The following is a 16686-nucleotide window of genomic DNA, read 5'->3' as shown; positions in this document are numbered from 1 at the left end:
AAGGCCCATGGGTCATCACACTCACACCAGAAGCGACTAGCAGTTTTTAAAGTCGCTCCTGGCACACACACAAAAAACCCTCCCAAAAATCAGGATTCCAGATAATTGCTTCATGGCAGTTCACCTGGTGTCAAACTACATTATTTCTGCAGTGTAGAGCTAGCCTTGAAAATGGGATGCCAGTCTAAACTCAAAATGCATTTATGTTTCATATACATTTTATACACATAGGCAAGGTACAATTTTATACAATATTGTCAGTAAGTTTGTGCATGGTACAAAGTTTGTGTACATTGAACTACCAGAAAACAAAGGTGACACTATCTCAGCCACCCAAGTGGACAGCTTTGTATTCTGGAGCATTTTTGGCTTTCTGGAGCTATACAGGCTCCTTCTAAACTGTCATATAAAATCCAGATTATCTGATTTGAATGGGATTATATGGCAGTGTAGATTTAGGTAACCCAGTTCAAAGCAAATAATGTGGATTATATGGCAGTGTAGAAGGGGAATCGATTTGTATCAATCCTCTGATTATTCTCTTTCTTGGAGATGAAACTCAGTGAAAGTTTGAATTTTGTTTCCATCCTACTTGTGGTCCCTAGGTGTGAATCATTGTGGTGAGCTGAGATATCTAAATATTGTTGAGGAGGATTGTGGAAGACCTGGTGTAATTTGAATAATATTGTATTTCTGTGATTCTAAGCCACATACCTCTCCCCTATATAAACATCTCTAAAAAGGAACCAAGGGTGCTTTTAAAACTCTAAATAAGGCTCTTTTTTGTTGGCGGTACTGAAAGTAGTGTGCATTTTACAACTGATAGCATCTCAGGACTGAAGATATACGGTAAAAAGGGTAGAAGCACTCAAGGGAAATGACGAAGTGCTGCTCTTTAAATAAAGGTAAAGGTTTTTCCCCCCCGACATTAAGTCTAGTCGTGTCTGACTCTGGGGGTTGGGTGTTCATCTCCATTTCTAAGTCGAAGAGCCGGCATTGTCCACAGACACCTCCAAGGTCATGTGGCCGGCATGACTGCATGGAGCGCCGTTACATTCCTGCTGGAGCGGTACCTATTGATCTACTCATATTTGCATGTTTTCAAACTGCTAGGTTGGCAGAAGCTGGGGCTAGCAGACCCCGCTTCCTGGATTCAAACCGCCAACCTTTCAGTCAGCAAGTTCATCAGCTCAGCGGTTTAATTTGCTGTGCCACCGGGGGCTCTTTTACTGCATGTGAATTTGTGTGAAAAGGTTTCAGATGGGACTATTATTAGGTTTTTACTCTTGTATACATGAATGTAAGAGTACACACATACTCTTTCTTTAGGTTTAACTCTTATGCATTATATTGTTTTATACTTTCAATTTGCTTCTGACTTATAGAGACCCTAAGGCAGTGGTATCAAACTCATTTTCATGGAGGGCCACACTTTTGGATTCGGTTGCCTTCAAAAGGCCGCTGAATCCATGGATGGAGAAACACTGGATACAGAAGGGAAACTATAATTGTTTTACATAGTGAGCAGTGATCTTTAGTTTTTACCCAGTTTGGGCTCCCAGATGTTATTGAACAACAACAGCCATCACTTTTTATTACGGGTATCTACCGTGCAGATTGGAGATAATGGAAATTGCAAATCATCTGCACTTCTGTCTCTGCGGTTGGGGAAAGATTCAATGACACTTTAAAGTCTGGCATGATATCTACAAGCCTAGTGTCTAAATTCAAACTCTCCTGACTAAACAGAGAACAAACAGCAACTTTCTAGATGTTTCGGTATTGTTTCGGCCCTGGATTCATTTCTCCACTCAAGCCACAAAGCTAACCAGATGATCTTGGGCGCTGCATGCAGCGTAATCTACTTTACAATTTAATTTGAGAATAGCGTGGGAGTGTTCCCCTGAGCTCCTTGAGGAAAGAATGAAATAAGACTCCATAAATAAAACACTAACCCTTTTAACTTCTGCTGCTGATTATGTGACTTAGAGAGCATAAGAGTAGGTGTCCAGAGTCTCTATAGAATATAGCAGAAGAGATATTTATAGCAAGCTATGACTTATTCATGGAGAGCGGATTGTTTGTCTTAATCTTTTACTAGACTCCTTCGAACTGTTTATTGCTAAGTGCTGAAACACCCTGATGGATTTGCTGCTTGGGGCAAAAGAGGCCTGGGAAACAAAGATGTGTTCACTGTGTTGGAGTATATGTGGATTTTCCCTACAATGTGTAGTGTCCATTTTGTTTATAGGTTGTTTTTTTTAAAGCAACATTTGAAATTATATTGACCTAGGATTGTCTATGTTTTACAATGATCTCCAACTTCTTATACACACACACACACACACACACACACACACATATACACACACACCATATTTACTCGAATCTAATGCTCACCTTTTTTTTGTCTAAATTACCTTCCCAAAATTAGGGTGTACATTAGATTTGCATGATATGATAATCGTAGTGCTAAGCCAAAGCAAAAGGGAAAGCTAATTCAGGAGCTCATTTTCGAGGTATGTCATCTCTAATTTAATTGTCATGGCTTAATGCTATGCAATGCTGGGATTTGTAGTTTAGTGAGGCATCAGCATTTTTTGGCAGCCCCCATGATCCCAAACTACAGTCCCCACGACTCCATAGCATTGCGCCAGGTCAGTTAAAGTGGATTCATTTTACATCATAGATGCACTCCCGTGGGGTTTTTTTCTCCTTGCTGAAAGCTTTGGTGTTCTAACACTTCTGTTTTTCAAGAAACAATTATAAGCAAATGTAATGCACATCTTTTTTGACCAAATTACATTTTTGCTGCTGCACATTACATTCGCCAGCGAAGACTTTTTTTTTGGTTTCAAGGTTTTGAAAATTGAGGTGCACATTAGATTTGATGGCACATTAGACTTAAATAAATATGGGTATATAAAAGGCAAACATCTTTTGTGTGCCTTCATGTCACCTGTTGAGTTCTGATGACTCCATGAATTTCATAGGGATTTCTTAGACAAGGGCTGATCAGAGGTGGTTTTGCCAGTTTCTTTAGTGACTCTCCTGATATAATTAGACCTTGTCTCCTGATATTCGTTATCATTGAATAAACTGGGTAATGAAAATTAATGTTCAACCACTATCTGTCAGGTTATATGCTAATGTCACTTTAAAGTCATATAATCTGCTTGACAATCTGGCTATGAAGTCTACCCTCAAATGAAGATTTTCAGCGTATGTTCTTCAGTTATAATACACAGTGCAATCATATTTTGTTTATTTTATTTATTTATTGAAACAATATTTGCATTGCACCATTAGTGTAGGATCTCAATGTTGAAGTAAGACAAACTATAAAACAATATAAGTAGCTGGAACAATTTCAGTATTTAAAAACAATTGTATTTCTACATTTTATTCCAAATCGATGTCATGTTCGTGTTCCAGTTCTGTATCCCATCACAGTGTTCATTTTACTTGTGCTAATGGCCCCCACGCCCACAGGAGAAGAGTAAGTTGAGGTTTGCACTTTGTGATTAGGATGTATCACAAAGTTTAGAGATTATGGTTCTCTTACTGGGGGATTTTGTTTTCTTTTTCAGCGGTGTAAAAGGCAATGTCCCGAAAGACTCTCGTCGGAAGTGGCTAAAGGTGGCTTTCCTTCTCTCATCTGCCATGTTGGGCTACCTCCTGAGTGGGACTTATTTTCTCGGTGAAGATGGAGTTACAGAAGTTTTGGCCCATTATAGTGAACACCTACCAGACAGATTCATCGAAATACCCTGCTCAGAGGACTATGACAGCCACAAGCGTTTTGAAGGTACTTGCATATTGTAACTCAACTTGGTGAACTTAGCCATGAACTTAGCCAAAAAGGACCAGAACAGAATTCCCAACTCCTTCGTGACTCTTACAACCTTGGAAGCTTTTTTCTGCCTTAGGACTTTTATTTACACCTCCCCGCCAAACCACTTTCAACTGAGCCATGAATGAAAAATGTCACACTGATGCCCCTTCCACACAGCTGAATAAGATCCCACATTATCTGCTTTGAACTGGAATATATGGCAGTGGGGACTCAGATAATCCAGTTCAAAGCAGATATTGTGGAATTTTCTGCCTTGATATTCTGGGTTATATGGCTGTGCGGAAGGGCCCTGAGTAAACCTATCGCTTTCTTATCATGCCCTACTGCCCCGTTTTCCTCTTTCTTGAGATAAATCTTTTTTTTCTGTTTGACCCAAATACTATATCTCTTGAATTCTAAGACATAGATTATGAAATGCAAATTAATTTTAGTGCCACAAACAGAGTAAAAATCTTTGTTTATATATATTTAAAAGTACTTGTGATTCTATGGCCATATATTCCAGTTCAAAGCAAATAATGTGGGATCTTATTCAGCTGTGTGGAAGGGGCCTAAGATGCATCCTATTTTAAGGCATGTTGATCGGGGGGAGGGGGAAGCACATGTTAAAATGGAAGAAATACTGTAAATCAAAAGCATCTGAAAAAGAGCAAGATTGAACTTCCAGGCATGTAATATTATCCAACACAGAATCCAGAGGTTTCATTTTCTAGGACTTAAGTCTACCCATTATGATACAGATTGAGTTCATCCCATTCTAGGAAAAATATGAAAAACCAAAGAGGTCATCTGTGGCTATTATTATTATTATTATTATTATTATTATTATTATTATTATTATTATTATTCCATTTTTCTTTCTTGATGGAGACTTGAAGTTAAACCTTTTCACAAATGTTTCCTCTCCTACAATTGTGTTATATAATGCAATGGTTTACAGTTTTAATTATTTTTGGTATTTTGCTGAAACTGCTTTACGCATGGCAGAGCTCTATCTTGTAGGCAAAATTCCCTTGTATTAATAGGGAGTTGCTGTTGACTTGGGACACCTTTGGGCTGCACGTCTTTCTTGGATGTATTCAATATCTAGTATTTGTTCAATACCTAGAATTCTTTTGGACATTTAAGGATTATTGTTACCCATTGCTATGTCATAGAAACTCACTGGTTAACCTTGGGCAAGTTACATTTCCTCAGCCGCAGAGGAAGACAAAGGCAAATCCCCTCAGAACAAATCCTGTGATTTGTCTTATAGTTGTCAAACACTTGAAGATACACAATAGTAAACTCAAGAAATGTTCAAAAAGTATCATGGTACGTATTCAGTGGTTTTTAACTGCTTACTGTTGTAATAGATGGTATATGCTAGAAGTATTGATAAACAAAATTTATAATGCAGAATTTTTAAGCTGTTCAACTATTCTCCCACTTATACGATAGCACTCCATTTGAACTGGAATGGAACCAGAGTGTTGCTGGTACATATGGTTTTAAATGAGATCATAGTTGTGGAAGGCATCACGGAAATGCAGTTGAATTAAGAAAACCAAGACCTTCTGTAATAGCAAAGATCATTGCTCTGTATGGTGAAGGATAACCTTATGGTAAATTAACTAACTACAACCTGTGGTCCCCAGATGCTTTTGGTCTTCAACTCTCGGAAATCCTAACACCTGGTAAACTGGCTGTGATTTCTGGGAGTTGTAGGCCAAAACACCTGGGGACCCACAGGCTGAGAACCATTGAACTAGATGGTCAGTGACCCTGGATTTTATCCTATGATACCAAAAGCCTGGTATGAGAACAATGATTAATTGACTTTGATCAGTAAGGGCCAAGCTACTGGTTTGATTACTACAGATTAAAATGGACAACTACCAAGAAACTCCAAAATCATTATACTTGGTTTCATAAGAGGAACTTTCTTAAAGACATGTGGAGACTACTGAAAGGGAAATTAAAGGGAAAGTTGGAGATCCGGTCTTTCCAGAACTCTTGGAGGTTATTCAAGAGTAATAACAGGTCAGTTAGAATTTATCTCAGATCACATATCAACATGTTCAAGTGAATGCCAGTGTAGTTAACAAAAGAGTCAAATGGAAACTAATGAATGGTTTCTTTCAGAAAATTATCACCCGATCAAATAGAACAAGGAACACAAACATTGGTGCAAGAAATACAAGCTGGCAATAAGGGTTGCAGAAAAGTAATTTTAGGCTTATTAAAAATGAAGGAAATTGATCTTTCTTCATATACTTAAGAAGAAAGCAACTAGCTGAGTAGTGATTGGATTGATAGACAACAAGAGTGGGAAAGGTGTGCTAAAAAGAATAAGAATGCAGAGAGGCAGAATAAATCATGTCCTGGCTGTAGAATGTCATTGCCAAAGTAACCTTTCCAGAAAGGAATTCCAATCAGCTGAACTATATAGTAGTGAACCAAACAATGGTTACAAACAATGAAATTCTGGGCTGTATTGGTAAATATGGCCCAGAAATAACTGACGTATTCCAATAAACCAACAGTGACACTATAATGTGGCTTCAGGATGACATGAAACAGGGCAGCCACAAAATGCATACTGTCAATGCAAGATGCAGCATGGATTAAAGGGTATACAGCACATTAAAGGAAGTCACAGGAAAATCTGTATTCAGCCGTTCAATGTGCTGAAGCAGATCCCAGTGTCTCCCAGCTGCTTTATAGACGTCCCCTGAGAAAAGAAGACCATGGACCCATCCACACTGACCATACAATACAGCTCCAAACTGACTTGAGATCGCAGTGGCTACAAACATACACTGCCAATGTGTGCTGCAGCATGGATTAAATTGGAAGCAGCTCATTCTAAAATTCACAAGAAAGTCCAATGTAAGCCATATAATGTCCTGCAGCTGATTCCGGTATATTCTAGATTCCAACTGAAATCAGATCCGCAAAATGTGGAGCACATTGTAGTAGACACCAGTAAAGTGGAGTAAAGAATCCAAAAAGTGGGTGTGTGGGGTGTGTGTGTGTGTGTTTGTGTGCCAAAAACACCCCATGGGCATGATTGGGCAGCAGTGGGAGGCACAATTTCTTACTGTCAATCAAGGTGATTAATTGCAACACTCACACTTGCCTCCAACAGACAAGAGTTTTTCTCCCACCCTGGACCTTCCATAGATATATAAACCTCTCTTGCGTAGTTTCCAATATACCTCACAATCTCTAAAGATACATGCCATTAGATGTGAAACGTCAGGTGAGAATGCTTCTGGAACATGGCCATACAGCCTGGAAAACTCACAGTAATCAAGTGATTCTGGCCATGGAAGCCTTCAACAACACAAAAAAAAACCCTTGCCTTGAGAGTCATCTGACTTGAAGGCACACACACTGACTTCAAATTGTAGCCTCCAGACATTCACCCCACAGACAAGAAAGAAGTGGACAGGCGGATGAGGAACTCCTGGCTGAAGAGCGGGTGGCTCTTGGCCCGCCTCCGGAATGCCACAGCAGGCGTGGACAGGGCTTCAGGTCACACGTCCAGCCAATCAGGCGCCCGCTGACGCATCTGCGCAGAGTGGCCCAGGCTTGAGGTGCTGTGAGCCGCTGGAGAAGTTGCCCCAGGGCAGCCGGGGAGAAGTTGGCGGCGCCGAACCGCTGTCTGCCGGGCTGGCCAACTTCTCCCCGGCTGACCCGGGGCAACTTCTCTAGCAGCTCAGACTGCGCCTCAAGCCTGGGCCACTCTGCGCAGGTGCGGCAGTGGGCGCCTGGATGGCTGACCATGTTGCCTGAAGCCCCACTCACTGCCTCTTAACCCCTTGCCTGCCGGACCGGGCCCAGGAGACAACCCGGCAGCGCCGCGTGGCAGGAGAAGGCCATGCCTGGGCGGAGGTGCCTCAACAGTTGCTGTAGGCACCATCCTCTAGGGGGCGCCGTTGAGGCACCTCTGCCCAGGTGTGGCCTTCTCCTGCCACACGGCCTGGCCACGGCCACCACAGAGGCAAGCCAGGCTGCAGAGGCAGGAGGTGCCTCAACGGCACCCCCTAGAGGATGGCACCTTAAACAACTGCCTAATTTGCCTTGCGGTTGAACTGCCCCTGAGTGCAGCTCTCGCATCAATAGGTTACTACAGGGAATACCATTGCTTTAACTATGTGGACCTTCGTTGCCAGTGTGATGTCTCTACTCTTCACTATTTTATCGAGATTAGTCATTGCTCTCCTCCCAAGAACGTCTTCTGATTTCGTGGCTGCAGTCTGCGTCTGCAGTAATATTTGCAGCTAGAAATACAAAGTCTGTCACTGCCTCCATGTTTTCTCCCTCTATCTGCCAATTGTCAATCAGTCTGGTTGCCACAATCTTGTTTTTTTTTAATGTTTCAATGTACTACAACCCAGCTTTTGCACTTTCTTCTTTCACCTTGGCTATAAGGCTCCACAACTCCTCCTTGCTTTCAGCCATCAGAGTGGTATCATCTGCATATCTAAGGTTGTTAATGTTTCTTCCAGCAATTTTAACTTCAGCCTTGGATTCATCAAGCCCCACGCATCGCATGATGTGTTCTGTATACAAGTTGAATAGGTAGGGTGAAAGTATACAGCGCTGCCATATTCCTTTCCCAATCTTGAACCAGTCTGTTGTTCCATGGTCTTTTCTTACTGTTACTACTTGGCCTTTATACAGATTCCTCAGGAGACAGACAAGGTGACTTGGTATCTCCATACCACCAATAACCTTTTACAATTTATTATGATCAACACAGTCAAAGGCTTTAGAATAGTCAATAAAACAGAAATCGATGTTTTTCTGAAACACTCTAGCTTCCTCCATTATCCAGCGGATATTGGCGATTTGCTCTCTTGCTCCTCTTCCTTTTCTAAACCCAGCTTGGACATCTGGCAACTCTCGCTCCATGTATTGCTGGAGTCTGCCTTGCAGGATCTTGAGCATTACCTTACTGGCATGTGAAATAAGTACCACTGTACAGAAGTTTGAGCATTCTTTAGTGTTTCCCTTTTTTGGTATGGGGATATAAATTGATTTTTTCCAATTTGATGGCCAATAATATAAAAATATATATATTAAAAATTGCACCTCTCTCAATATAATTTTCCAGATTTCCACATGGGGGCGTCAGTGATATATTTAAAATGATATATTTCATTCTGTAATCTGACATAGGACATGTTGCAGTTTCTTAAGTTTCTGATTTTGTGGTTAAATAAATATAGTGTTAACATGTTACTCGTCAACACGTCTTACCCCATTTGCTACTCTCTTGAGTTTTGTGAGTTGTAATTTATCTCCTGCCAGTTTCAGGGAGATTTTTCTTTACTCTGATAATTGAGCAGTGCTCTTTCCCATATTTTGCTTAGTGCTACAGTGTACCATTAAGTGCAGTTGTTTGAGGAGCTTACCAGTATGCCAGTATGTAGTTATTCATTGATCTTGACATTTATATATCACCTGGTTGCAATAAAATAAATCTCAAGACAGCCTGCAACTGAAAGCATGAGTCACATGAACATTTAAAAAAAGTTATTACAGTAATAAGACATAAGCAGCAATATAAAGAACAGCCATAAAACAGCACAGTGAATACCACATTGGTAAACACAAGCTTTGTTTTGATTTGCTTCCAAGATAATAAAAAAAAACCAACCTTGTTGTAATAGAACAGGTTTAAAAGCAACCAAAGGGGTCCCAAATAATCTTTAGGATGCCATTTCATATTTATGGTAGCAAGGCTGTGGAGATGCACATATGTGCACACATACATGTGTGGTAAGTGTTTATGGAGAAGAACAGAAAACTTCTCATCAATTTGTTTGAATAACAACAACAACAACAACAATAACAACAATAGTGCCACTTCAGAAATAAAATAAAAAGTTCAGTTCCTCAACTGATATTTCAGCAGGGAGGATCTTTTCTTTCCTCTTTTCTCATCCACTGCAGCAACATCTCTTGAAACTATGGGAATATATTCTTTTGCACATGCCTATAATGTTCATCTAATTGTGCTTTTGTATATGAGCCTTCAGGTCTCATGTCACCTGATGGTAATCCTTTGATTTGTATAGGATTTTCTTGGTGGAGGAATCTTCAGAAGGGTTTTGCTGTTTCAAAGTGCCTACAGTATTAGTATGCATTAATGCCATTCAAGGATTAACTAGGGCTGTCCCTTCTTAGCTTTCAAGAGCAAATCGTAGAATAGTGCCTTTGGGCTTTCCTCAGGTATTATGGAGACCAGGTTTCCTAGATACTGATTCAGCAGCTGCTTATTTTTATTTCATGTCAAAGCATTGTACAACAAATACATTTCAAATAATGGAAATAAAAAAAAAAAGAAATCACAAGCAACTAAATAGTTTTGGACCAAAAGCGGGCAACAGCAACCGCATTGTCTGTAGCTTTAAACAACTCCTCCTCCGTACATGAGGCAGGGCATTGTGGGCAAGCATACATATGCTGAGTTGTTTGTTCAGCTCCACAGTCACACAAGGTGGAGGATTCCTCCAGGTAGTGCCACCTTGCCAAGTTGTCTTTTGATCTGCCCACTCCACTTCTGAGTCTGTTCAGGGACTTCCAAGTTGCCCATTCTTGGTTTGCCCCTGGAGGAAGACCCTCTTGGGGGGCCATCCAGTTGGAATTGCCAGGTTTAGCTGTCCAGAGGGACACCCTTGCTGCTGCTGGAGGAACATCAAGAGGAGTGGTGGTTGTCATGAAGCCCTTCCTTGATTTGAGTCTGGTGGGAGGAGGGTGATAGCCATGCAGTGGGTGGCTTTCACAATGTTCGACCTTTTTTCTCTCACTGTTAGCAGCAACTTCCCGTCGCACGTCAGGAGGGGCAGTGCCAGCTAACTTGTAGAGTTTATCAACAGGTGTAGGTTTAAGGCATCCCGTGATGATTCTGCATGTTTCATTCAGTGCTATGTCCACCTGCTTTGCAAGGGCAGACTTGTGCCAAACAGGACAGGCATACTCAGCAGTTGAGAAAGACAAGGCCAGGGCTGATGTTCTTATTACTTGTGGGTCTGCTCCCCATGCGCTGCCAGTCAGTTTCCGCAGGATGTTATTGCGTGCAGCTACTTTGTGCTTGGTGTTCATGCAGTGTTTCCTATATGTTAGTGTTCGGTCTAAGGTGACACCAAGGTATTTAGGATGGAAACAGTGTTCGAGCTCTTGGCCTTCCCAAGTAACTTTCAGTTTCCTGTTGGCTTCGCGGTTACGTAGGTGGAAAGCACACACTTGTGTCTTGGCAGGGTGAGGCTTCAGGTGGTTCTCTTTGTAGTAGCTGGAGAGATCTTTCAAGGCATTGGTGAGTTGCTTTTCAACTGTTTCAAAATCTTTTGCTTGTGTTGTAAGGCCAAGGTCATCAGCATATATAAAGCTCTTTGTGAGTGGTGGTTGTGGCTGATCGTTCGTGAAGATATTAAATAAGGTTGGTGCAAGAACGCTGCCTTGGGGTAAACCATTCTTTTGCCTCCTCCATCTGCTTTTCTGGCCCTGAAACTCCACATAGAAGCTGCGGTTTTCTAAGAGGGTCTGGACAGTTTTTGTAAAGTCAAAGTCCCGGGTGATATGGTAGACTTCATGCAGCATTTTTCTATGTTGCACCGTGTCATAGGCTGCCGTAAGGTCCACAAAGACTGTTCCCGTGATGCAGCCTTTCTCGTAGCCTTCCTCGATATGTTCAGTCAGATGAAGAATTTGACCTGTACAGTTTTTCCCTGGTCTGAAACCTGCTTGTTGTGCAATAAGCTTGGGTTTGATAACAGGTCCTAGTCGATTTAATAGCATCCTCTCATAGACTTTATATAGATGACATAAGAGGGAGATTGGTCGATAGTTCCTGGCATTGGAGGCATCTTTACCAGGTTTTAAGATGGCAATTATCTTAGTTTTCCTCCATGCTCTGGGAATCTGTTTGTGTGCCAGGCATTGATTGTAGAATTTCAAAAGCCAGTTTTCAGCTTTGGCCCCCAAGTGTTTGATTTGCTCCATCATCAGGTCATCTAGGCCAGGTGCTTTACCAGTCTTACATCGCTTGATGGCTTCTCTGAGTTCTTTCAGGTTTAGAGGAGAAGACAACTGGTGGGTTTCAAGTTCTGGCACCCTGTTGATTTTCATCTTTATTCTGCTGCAGTTGGTTTTCCCATTCTGAATTAGCTGGTGAGCTATCTGATCTGGTGTCACGTTCGTGTGTCCAGGGTTGACCAGAGGGTCACTATCCAGGCGTCTCAGCAATTGCCAGGCTTTTCGGCTACTCTTGGACATGTCCAGGTTCTCAAGCAGCTCTATCCAATGGTCTTTCTTAGCATTAGCTAAGGCTGTAGATAGTTTTTGGCCTGCTGCTATAGTCCCATCACTGTATGGGTTCTCTTGAAATAATCTGAGATATTCTTGTAGCTGATTTAGTGATTCTTCGTTTAGGCCTGGTAGGTAGCTTGTGCGACAGCCTCTAGGGATTGAGAGCCTTGAGGATCTTTTCACAGCTTCTACGAACAGGTCATAATTTTCTATAGAAGGTTCTATATCAGAAATAGCAGCTTCCAAGGTCTCTGTAAACTTTGTCCAGTTAGCTTTATTGAAGTTATATCTTCTGCGGAATGGGACACTTTTTGGTCTTACAGCTGCATATGCTACGCAGCATATTGGTCTGTGTTGTGTGTTAGGTATTGGGTTTAATACCCTTTTGGTGCATTGGTGGCTTATGCTTTCCTTTACAAAAATCAGATCAGGGTTATAACCACGCTTCCATCGGCCGCTATTAAATGATGGTGGTAATTTACTGTCATGAAGGAGGCTCATTCTACTATTGTCGGCCCACGTTAGAACTGCTTCGCCATTTCTATCATCTTCGTCATAGCCCCAGACACAGCTGTGGCTATTGAAATCTCCCACAACAAAATGGGCTTCATGATTGTGGCAACTGGTTGGGGGTGTAAAATAGAAATCAGCCCCAGGTGGTTTATAGAGTGATGATACGGTGCAACTATCAAGTTCCACAGATAAGATTTCAATATTGTTCACTTCTGTGAGGGAAGTTGCAGAGATTGCTACACCAGATCGTACAAAAATGGCACTGCCATATTGTCTGTGAGGTCGTTCCACTGCCAGTTGCATTCCAAGAATTGTTGGTCTTCTCATTGTGATGTCTCTGTGTGTTTCCTGTATACATAGGATGTCACACGAGATGTCCTCAGACATTTTGGCTAATAGTTCTTCCTTAGCAAGTGACAAACCTTCTATATTAATAGACATAATCGTTAGCAATGGTCTTGATAAAGACCTTTGGTATTCATCCATTCATCCAATGCTTTTGGGTTTGGAACCAGTGTTTTTATTACTTGCTCCCTTCCTGGAGGGGAATATCAGGGGCTACCTGGTTGGCAAGATTGCCTCCAAAATGTGGGGTCTATTAGGATTCCGTCTTCCTATCCAGGTGTCCTGTCTCAAAGTCTCTTGAGTTTGAATGCATGTTTTTGAAGGTTAGTGACCATGTCACAGTAAGGATTCTATAGTACTCCACTCAACAGTTTCCCTTCCTGAGCTGGCTGAGTTAGTCTCAGTTGTGATGTTGGAGTCCCCTGGGCTAGTTGTATGGGGAGACATTAGCATCCATACAGATAACTCTGTCAGGAGCAGCTCAGCACTTCATGCCCTCCATGACAATCAAGGTCTGTCTGATTCCATCTATGCTGCAGGACAAACTGTGGACCTAGTTTTCTGTGCAGGATGGGATAATGGTGATCCGAGTGTGGAGGAACTTTCTGTGGAGCTGCCCATGTTGTCATGGACAAATCACTACATGGTGGCTTTTAGACTCACTGGAACTCATCTCATTTTCAAAGGTTTGTGGATCTTGATGGATGATGGTTCTTGAGGTGACCTTCCAAAATCTCAGTTGTCTGAGTATCTATTAATGCTGGGTAACTTGTGTTTTAACATGTATTTTGAATCAAAGTTAGTCTAAGAGTATTTTAACTTTTGTATTGAAAGAGTTTTTTTGGGGAGGGAAGTTGCATTGTGCTTTTTAAGGCGTGCATGTTTCCTTGGGTCCCACACTAGGAGAAAGGCGGGATATAAATTAAATAAATAAAATATAAGTCCTCCATCACTGCATACCTGTATGTTCCCCAACAGTGAAAGGAAACATTTTTCTTTGCTATTTGTTGTTTCCTTAAAGGCAATCAGAAGGTGTCACTCTCTGACTTGAATATAAAGAGAGAACAGAAGGTGATTCTTTTCCATTCTGCCAAGGCATTTCCTTCTCCTCCACCAAGTGTGAAGAATGTGTCTTGCTCAATGCTTAGCCATTAATGCTACATCCCCAAGGATTCTTCTTTCCCTTTCCCTTAAATTAAACATTAGTTTTACATTTTCTGTATTAGAAATATATTCATGTTTTCACCCTGCCATCCTTATTCTCATAAGAATTCTCCTGACTGGAAAAATTTAGCACCCAGGGGCCTCATTTATTCTTAAATATCAGCCTTCTAATTTAGTATTTATTGTTAACTTCCCCTGACATTTAACCAATATGTCTTCTCCAGGTAGTGTTTGCAAAGTTGTAATGGTGTTTTAAATATTCAGAGAAGAGAAACAGATGGATTAGATCATTAAGATGAGCCACTCTCACAAAAAATAAAAGTTACAGATGCATGTCTTGATTGTTCAATAGACTAGAAGGACTTAAACTGCATGGTTAAGCTTGCCCTATAAGCCTTATATATCACCTGTCACATCAGCACTTTTAATCTTGTTCCCATTACTCTGGCCCGGCCCAGTTTTATTGTGTTTTAGCGTATTGTTTATTGCTTGTTGTTTATACTGTTTTAATTGTTTTTAATTTGCCTTTTGTTTTGTATTGTTATATTGTGTGTTGAGGCCTTGGTCTTTGTAAGCCGCATCGAGTCCTTCGGGAGATGCTAGCGGGGTACAAATAAAGTTTAATAATAATAATAATAATAATAATAATAATAATAATAATTGTTGTTTTTGTGTGCCTTCAAGCCCTTTCTGACCCATGGTGGCCCTAAGATCAATCTTTCCCCGACTTTTCTTGGCATTTTTCTTTCAAAGGAGGTTTGCCCTTGGGGAGGCTTCTCCAAGGCTGAGAGGGTAGCAAATATTCTCCCAATGATTATTTTGAAGGTTTTCTCCACGGTACTGAGGATTAGAAAAAAACATGTTCATAATACAGCAGCTAAAATCTTCAAGTGTTCTGTAAGATCCATCCCAGTGGGCAAATTAGTAGATATTAAAGTGATAACTGTAAATATTTTAATATCTAAGAGATTTAACATGTGTCATATAACCCGAAGGGAGGAGACAGGGAGAGGACCATGGGAAACAATATGTCTTCTATCTTCGACTGTATATAACTGGCAAGGAGGGTTTTTGCCTTGTTTTTCAAAAGTGAGAAACTTACAGTATGCAACACACAGCGAGAGAAATCTGTAAACTGTTACTCTTGCCATCATAGATATCAGGCAGTTTCTAAATAAGACAAGTGTTTTTTAGGGCCCTTCCACACAGCCATATAACCCAGAATATCAAGGCAGAAAATCCCACAATATCTGCTTTGAATTGGGTTAGCTGAGTCTACACTGCCATATATTCCAGTTCAAAACAAAAAATGTGGGATTTTATTCCGCTGTGTGGAAGGGGCCTTAGAGAGTACCTTGGAAGCAAATGCTATAGATAAAAAATGCTTAAACATGTTTATTTGGTGTGTCTTGTATGTGTCCTCCAGGTTGCACACCTCGGAAGTGTGGAAGAGGGATAACAGATGCTATAATCAGAAGGGAAGAAGCTGAGAAAATCCGTAGGTAAATTTTATTTTGGATACAAACTTATTTTATTGAAGGCTTTAAAGTGTGTGTGTAATAGAATTATATAATAATTGCTGCTTTTAATGCTTATCACCCAAGATAGGAGGATGATATCTAGAGATAGGGAATGGTAGGAAATCCTTTATTCCTTTTCATTATATTTCAAGATTTTAAAAAGCTCTATATGCATATTGTCTATATAGAGGAAAATTATTAGTAGAGATGTTGGTGAAGGTTGACCACACTAGGCATGGAAAACTGATCTCCAAACTCTCTTCTGGCTTGAATCTTGAGCTGAGCTAAAAGGGAGTAAACCTCTCTTCTCTCCCACCCCAAGGAAGGTAGAAGGGATGGATTTTTCTAGGACACGATGGCAGTCTTATCTGGGTTTCCCTGGGTTCCCTCTATCTTTGTACTGGCAGCTTCCTTACCGGGACAGGACATATCAGAGCTGCGTTTGTCAATCATATCCCTCTCATTTGCTGCTCTTATCCCTTTTCTAACCACTTCCCTTAGAACAGTGGTTCTCATCCTGTGGATCCCCAGGTGTTTTGTCCTACAACTCCCAGAAATCCCACCCAGTTTAGTAGCTGTTAGGATTTCTGGGAGTTAAAGGCTAAAACATCTGGGAACCCACAGGTTGAGAACCACTGCCTTAGAACAATGTGTAGTTTTGCTCCATTAGTTTCTATGAGGAAGGACAGTAAGGAGCTGCAGGAGCAGATTTAAGAGGTTGGAGTGGAGAATTGAGCACTGGCAGCCCTCCACAGCGGCCGACATCCTTTCCCTTTTCTGATTCTACAGCTGCAGCCCCTTTCTAGTCCCTTCTCTTTGACTAGTGGAGTAGACACCTTGCTCCATTGGTGTGTATATCCATGTGCGGAGAGGAGGAAATGTTCACTTAGATGGCAGCAAATGTATAAGTACTTTCCCCACAGTCTTGTATTCACAGCATTATCTGAGTTTTCAATATTCGTTCAAGTTTATCCATATCTAATTAAT

At 41.1% G+C, this 16686-nt stretch overlaps 1 protein-coding gene across 1 annotated transcript in view; it reads left to right on the top strand.

Annotated features, from left to right (window-relative positions):
• Positions 1-16686, top strand: part of ogfod3 (2-oxoglutarate and iron dependent oxygenase domain containing 3) — a 58188-nt gene that overhangs the window by 17367 nt on the left and 24135 nt on the right. Inside the window, exons 2-3 of the mRNA XM_003217180.3 lie at positions 3591-3808; positions 15606-15681. Coding sequence (XP_003217228.3) covers positions 3591-3808; positions 15606-15681 — 294 coding nt within the window. The remainder of the gene's footprint in view (positions 1-3590; positions 3809-15605; positions 15682-16686) is intronic.

This window comes from Anolis carolinensis, chromosome 2, assembly GCF_035594765.1.
Source record: "Anolis carolinensis isolate JA03-04 chromosome 2, rAnoCar3.1.pri, whole genome shotgun sequence".
Lineage (NCBI taxonomy): Eukaryota > Metazoa > Chordata > Lepidosauria > Squamata > Dactyloidae > Anolis > Anolis carolinensis.
Note: the sequence above shows the minus strand (reverse complement) of the source record. Positions and strands in the feature narration are given on the sequence as shown.